Raw genomic sequence first — 6,985 nt, 5'->3', positions numbered from 1 at the left:
GCCGTAGTATCCAGTGATCCTCAAGATCCTCTCCTCTATCGACGCGCTGTTAATGTCTTCAAAGGAACGGGACGATTTTAAAGTGTCCTCTTTGATAGACTCGTCCACAACCAGATACTTCAGTTGTCTCAGTTGGGGGCTGATGTCCGAAAGCCGTCTGGGACTCACATCGGGAGACTTCCGCATCCCGCTGTAGAAAGAGTATGACATGAGATGTGGTTAGAAGAGTGTCAGGAACCATGAGCCGGAGGTGCGGCCCGTTCAGACCAAGCGGATTGCGAGAGTTCTAATGCGCGCGGACGGAAGGGCCGTGGTCGACGGGACAAGATAAAACATGATTCCCCACCGTCAATTTCAACTCAGTCAACCACTAATGTTAAGAGCTGGTTTAGTTTCCCTCCAACAATGGTGGAAGCCACACGCCGCTGCTGGGAGGCCATAGAGCCGGAAATCTTCATCCTTCACTGACCATGTGCTCAAGAGGGGCAGAGATGGAGAGAGAAGCTAAGCGAAAGTGACTGGGCGACCGCAGTGCAGTGCTGTGTACTGTATATGAATGCACTGTGCAATCCTTATTAAAAACGAGAAAGTTAAGATAGCCTACGCGTAGGCTTTAGTAGCTAATGAATGAATCGATTCAACGTGATTTGGAAGGATGAGGACAAAACATTTGTGACAGTCTATGAGGCGTGCGCCAGTGCGCGCACTGGAGCGCTTCATTGTACCAGTAAGCCTAGGCATCTCTTCCTCTGGATAATATTCTCCAACGGCACAGGGAAAAACATAAAACTATACTAGTATATGTTACCATTGTTTTTCTTTCTTGCGGCTCCCAGCCACCTTGAGGCGTTGTATGCCTAGCCTACGCTGGGAAATCAGAGATGAGTAGCCTATCCTATCTGATCGTTATTTGTATGGGGAATGCGCGTCGTTAATTATGTCGTGTCCACTGGAGTATTGCTCCGTGTCATTATGTTCTAGGCTAATTGCCGACTGTTTAAACGGCAGGTTATTATGCTGATGTTCAGGGACTCGCATGACATGAACACAACTCGTCAACTTGAAGAATTCGTTTCTGTTGATCTGATAGCTTTCGCCTATCATCAGCTCAGTCGCCAGCTGGATTATTCATGCTTACAGTCATATAGACTGATTTAATTCCATTGTTTGGATACTAATGTGTTACTGTAACTTTCATATATAGGAATATCATTTTTTTTAATCTAAATTTTATCCTACAACCTGGAATCGATTTTTTTCAGTGCAGGTAATGCAGTCGCAGGTAAAATAAAACACAGAGTCCGTGAGATAAACAGTTAACAGTCAAAATTGAACAGAAGGTAACCATTTAGAGTAGACTTAGACTAATTAACTTGTGATTCTGGTTTAGGCTATTTATCAAAGGTTATTTTATCCGCAATTGCTTTTCCGCATGGACGCATGAATAACATTTTCCAACAACAGCCTAGTTGTATACGCACTTACTGACTCCATAGGCTACTATGCAATGTAGCCTATCTAATTTTGGAACAGTCTAGTCTACTGAGAACTTCATCATAATTCTTACATGGGCATCAAAGTTGTCGGAGGTCCGAGGTAGCACATGCAGTCCCGTCGGGGGCGTCCGACTCTGTCCCAAACAGTGCCCTCTCCATCGCCGTACATGATAATGCCACTCAATTGGGGACAGCGCGAGCCCGGTACTGTAAATCCAGTTTAACCACGGAGAAAAATAACATGATCCCTCTCCCTTCTCACCCACACATATGCCGTTGCATTACATCATTTGAACACGCACAGATAGATAGGGGCAATTGCACTCTCCAATCTCCATCCGCTTGCACACCTCGGGGTTTCTGGCGAACATTGCAACAGTGCCACCTACCGGTGGTCAGAAATGCATTCCACTTTTGTGGAACCCTGAGGTAGCCTTACAAACTGGAATCGATTTTTTGTGATTCGTTTTTTAGATTAGGAACATGTCTGTGGAATTGGATGCATGTTAACTAAGGCCATAATTCCAATTAATTGCCACTGAGCTCTCCACAGACCATGGTTGTGGAATCGGCCTTACTTCAGACGTCAAAAGCTGTAGGCAATTAGCCTGGAATCTAAATATGCTATATTCCGTTTGAAACAAACCTTATTAGTTTAGTTTCCAGGAGATGGCAATATAATATTGGTTAACCCAGAACTAGAATATTGCGTAATTTGGTCAGTCCACAAGAGATTCATGACATTATTACTGAAATACAGTTTGGTACATCATATGAGAGGAGTCTCAAGTATCCATCCAATCAGCTGGTATATTGGCACATTAGCGTGAGGGATTTGATGGGATTAATCAAGTCTGTAGGTTGCATCTCAAATGGCACCCTATTCACAAAATAGTGCACTACTTTTGACCAGGACCCATAGGGGTTCAAATAAGTGCACTATATATGGAATAGTGTGCCATTTGGGACAGATACCTAGTCCCAGTCAAACTGCTGAGAACCAATTCATGTGAAATGGATTCACATACCGAAAAGTAATAAAGACACACACACTCATACACACACACACGCACACACACACACCTCATCAAGGTCATACATAATTCATATTATTGCTGATCTTAGTGCTCCAATAAATATGCAAAACTTCTTGATTATGTCCAATAGGGCTCTACTACACATAGGGCTCTACTAGCCATGGGGCTCTACTACCCATAGGGCTCTACTACCCATAGGGCTCTACTAGCCATGGGGCTCTACTACCCATAGTGTTCTTCTACTCATAGGGCTCTACTACTCTTAGGGCTCTACTACCCATAGTGTTCTTCTACCCATAGTGTTCTTCTACTCATAGGGCTCTACTACCCATGGGGCTCTACTACCCATAGGGCTCTACTACCCATAGTGTTCTTCTACTCATAGGGCTCTACTACTCATAGGGCTCTACTACCCATAGTGTTCTTCTACCCATAGTGTTCTTCTACTCATAGGGCTCTACTACCCAAAGGGTTCTACTACCCATGGGGCTCTACTACCCATAGTGTTCTTCTACTCATAGGGCTCTACTACCCATAGGGCCCTGGTCAAAAGTAGTGCACTTTATAAGGAATAGGGTGCCATTTTGGGTGCAGACATTGTTGTTCCGGTTGATAAACATGATTCATTATACTGTGTCACATTAGTCATTTCTGCTGAGCAGAGAGAGTATGAATTAGCCCAGTCAATTAACACCCGTATTACCAGTTACATAACCTAGAGCCCCTGGTCTATACTTTAAGAAGGGAAAAGAAGAGAGAGAGGGAATGGAGTGAGAGAGAACAGAGTGAGAGAGATAAAGGAGTGAGAGATGGGAAGGAGTAAGAGAGAGAACAGAGTGAGAGAGAGAACGGAATGAGAGAGGGAAAGGAGTGAGATACATAAAGGAGTGAGAGAGGGAAATGAGTGAGAAAGAGAACAGAGTGAGAGAGGGAAAGGAGTGAGAGAGAGAATGGAGTGAGAGAGAACGGAGTGAAAGAGGGAAAGGAGTGAGAGAGAACGGAGTGAGAGAGGGAAAGGAGTGAGAGAGAGAACGGAGTGAGAGAGGGAAAGGAGTGAGAGAGAGAACAGAGCGAGAGAGCGGTGGGGATGGAGGGATAGGCAGTGTGCATGTCTGTGGTTGGTCCTCTAGAACAACAGGTTTTAAACTGCAGGAGGTAGGAGCCCACCCATTGTTTCTGACGCAGAACATCTCAGGTCCCTTCTCTCCCAACTGGCACACACTCACACACACACACGCACACACACTCACACACGCACACACACACACACACACACTCAATCACACACTCACACACACACGCACATATACACAAAATCACACTCGCACACAGATCCCATCTCTTCTCAGTGGTCGGTGATGGTCTATCTGGAGTGGAACAATAGGGGGGAGAATACAATGCGCCAGGGGGAAGGAGAGAGGAGAGAGAATGGGAGAAAAAGGGGGAGTGGGATTTCTATTTATAGATCTGTCTGGAATGGAGTCTGCTGTCACCAGTCACTTACATATGAAAGGGCAGCAGGCTGAATGGACTTGTTGCTTTCTCCCCGTTGGAAAGTCCCTCCAAACGGTCATGTTTTGTTTGGCCTGTTTTATTCTGTTATGTCAGTTGGCTAGTGGTCATATCAGTTACCGCCACTTTTTCATGATCAGACGTTTGACGTTTCAGGAATGTGCTTTGAGATCGCCATCACAATCAGTGGATTACCATCAAATGGAAAGGCAGCCAGGTTAGGAATTTACACTTTGTCCTTTATATTAAAAAAGCTCCCACAATGTCTTAGTAGGAGAACCCTCCTTTCCCTGAGATAAATATCAAACATTTAAGACGCACCTGTTGCAACAACCCTGAACAGTGAGAGTGCATATCATTTATCCAGTTTGTGTCTTTAACAGTTCTGTTCTGTCCATCATCGAGCCCTGCAGACTGTCCTGTCCTCCTGTTCACCTTGGCCCTGTACAGTACAGTAGCTTGGCTGATCCACCACCCTGGATTCTTGTTTAAAGCAGGCTGGGTACAATCAACACTTTTCTAGCTGGCTATTTCCCACACACTGGAGGGAGAACAGAAGGCTGGCAGGGGTTGCTGGGGATATGGCAGAATACAATAGAATAGAATAGAATAGGACAGAACAGAACAGAAGTATTGCCAGTCTTGCATTGGGGACAGTACAGTCAGTCAGGCAGGCAGGCAGGCAGGCAGGCAGGCAGGCAGGCAGGCAGGCAGGCAGGCAGGCAGGCAGGCAACACCATAGACAGAAAAGGAGGAAAGAGAAAGGAAGATTTAGAGTAAGTGAGGAGGAGAGAGGTGACAAGAAAGGAGAAGTGGAGGTAGAATGGTGTGAGGAGGAGAGGAAGAATGATGGAGGAGTTTGGAATAACTCATTCATCATTTACTCAGTATAGGTGAAAGTGGGGAAGGACAGAGGAGTCTAGTCAATGAATAACTCATGCATCTGGAGGTGGGAGTAAGGAAGGATAGAGGAAAGGAAGGATAGAGGGAAGGAAGGATAGAGAGAAGGAAGGATAGAGGAAAGGAAGGATAGAGGGAAGGAAGGATAGAGGGAAGGAAGGATAGAGAGAAGGAAGGATAGAGGAAAGGAAGGATAGAGGGAAGGAAGGATAGAGAGAAGGAAGGATAGAGGAAAGGAAGGATAGAGAGAAGGAAGGATAGAAGGAAGGAAGGATATAGGAAAGGAAGGATAGAGAGAAGGAAGGACAGAGGGAAGGAAGGATAGAGGGAAGGTAGGAAGGATAGAGGGAAGGAAGGATATAGGAAAGGAAGGACAGAGGGAAGGAAGGATAGAGGGAAGGAAGGATATAGGAAAGGAAGGATAGAGGGAAGGAAGGATATAGGAAAGGAAGGACAGAGGGAAGGAAGGACAGAGGAATATAGTCAATGAATAACACATGCCTCTGGAGGTGGAATTAAGGAAGGATAGAGGGAAGGAAGGATAGAGGGAAGGAAGGACAGAGGGAAGGAAGGACAGAGGGAAGGAAGGATAGAGGGAAGGAAGTATAGAGAGAAGGAAGGACAGAGGGAAGGAAGGACAGAGGGAAGGAAGGATAGAGAGAAGAAAGGATAGAGGGAAGGAAGTATAGAGAGAAGGAAGGACAGAGGGAAGGAAGGACAGAGGGAAGGAAGGATAGAGGGAAGGAAGGACAGAGGGAAGGAAGGATAGAGGGAAGGAAGTATAGAGAGAAGGAAGGACAGAGGGAAGGAAGGATAGAGAGAAGGAAGGACAGAGGGAAGGAAGGACAGAGGGAAGGAAGGATAGAGGGAAGGAAGGACAGAGGGAAGGAAGGATAGAGGGAAGGAAGTATAGAGAGAAGGAAGGACAGAGGGAAGGAAGGATAGAGGGAAGGAAGGACAGAGGGAAGGAAGGATAGAGGGAAGGAAGGATAGAGGGAAGGTAGGAAGGATAGAGGGAAGGAAGGATAGAGGAATATAGTCAATGAATAACACATGCCTCTAGAGTTGGGGGTGAGCAGAAGTAATTGTTAAGTAGGGCAGGGTGACAACATAAAGGAGGGATTTTGTGCAGACGCACGTATGTCCCTTATCATAAAAGATGCATGGGTAGCAGGTTATGGGTCAAGGAATGAAGGGATGAAGGGAGAGTGGAGGGCAGGAATATGCATGAGGTCTTGATGAAGGGTCTAGAATGAAGGGAGAGACGTTGCGCAGAAATATGCATGAGGTCTTAATGAACTGTCTAGAATGAAGGGAGAGAGGAGGGCAGGAATATGCGTGAGATCTTAATGAACTGTCTAGAATGAAGAGAGAGACGTTGCGCAGGAATATGCATGAGGTCTTAATGAACTGTCTAGAATGAAGGGAGAGAGGAGGGCAGGAATATGCGTGAGATCTTAATGAACTGTCTAGAATGAAGAGAGAGAGGAGGGCAGGAATATGCATGAGATCTTAATGAACTGTCTAGAATGAAGAGAGAGAGGAGGGCAGGAATATGCATGAGATCTTAATGAACTGTCTAGAATGAAGGGAGAGAGGAGGGCAGGAATATGCGTGAGATCTTAATGAACTGTCTAGAATGAAGAGAGAGACGTTGCGCAGGAATATGCATGAGGTCTTAATGAACTGTCTAGAATGAAGGGAGAGAGGAGGGAAGGAATATGCGTGAGATCTTAATGAACTGTCTAGAATGAAGAGAGAGAGGAGGGCAGGAATATGCATGAGATCTTAATGAACTGTCTAGAATGAAGAGAGAGAGGAGGGCAGGAATATGCGTGAGATCTTAATGAACTGTCTAGAATGAAGAGAGAGAGGAGGGCAGGAATATGCGTGAGATCTTAATGAACTGTCTAGAATGAAGAGAGAGACGAGGGCAGGAATATGCATGAGATCTTAATGAACTGTCTAGAATGAAGGGAGAGAGGAGGGCAGGAATATGCATGATATCTTAATGAACTGTCTAGAATGAAGGGAGAGAGG

General features: G+C 45.5%; 1 protein-coding gene across 2 annotated transcripts in view; it reads right to left on the bottom strand.

The window, feature by feature from the left end:
* slc35f3b (solute carrier family 35 member F3b) overlaps positions 1-1,769 on the bottom strand; it is a 161,425-nt gene extending 159,656 nt beyond the window's left edge. For both annotated transcript variants that reach the window (XM_036960911.1, XM_036960910.1), the window contains exons 1-2: positions 1,568-1,769; positions 1-190 (exon numbers count right to left, since the gene is read on the bottom strand). The exon at positions 1-190 is cut by the window's left edge and continues 31 nt beyond it. In XM_036960911.1, coding sequence (XP_036816806.1) covers positions 1-190; positions 1,568-1,665 — 288 coding nt within the window. In that variant the 5' untranslated portion in view covers positions 1,666-1,769. The remainder of the gene's footprint in view (positions 191-1,567) is intronic.
* Between the last annotated feature and the right edge of the window lie 5,216 nt (positions 1,770-6,985).

The sequence above is a fragment of the Oncorhynchus mykiss genome, chromosome 23 (assembly GCF_013265735.2).
Source record: "Oncorhynchus mykiss isolate Arlee chromosome 23, USDA_OmykA_1.1, whole genome shotgun sequence".
NCBI lineage: Eukaryota > Metazoa > Chordata > Actinopteri > Salmoniformes > Salmonidae > Oncorhynchus > Oncorhynchus mykiss.
This window is presented reverse-complemented; position numbering and strand designations above follow the sequence as displayed.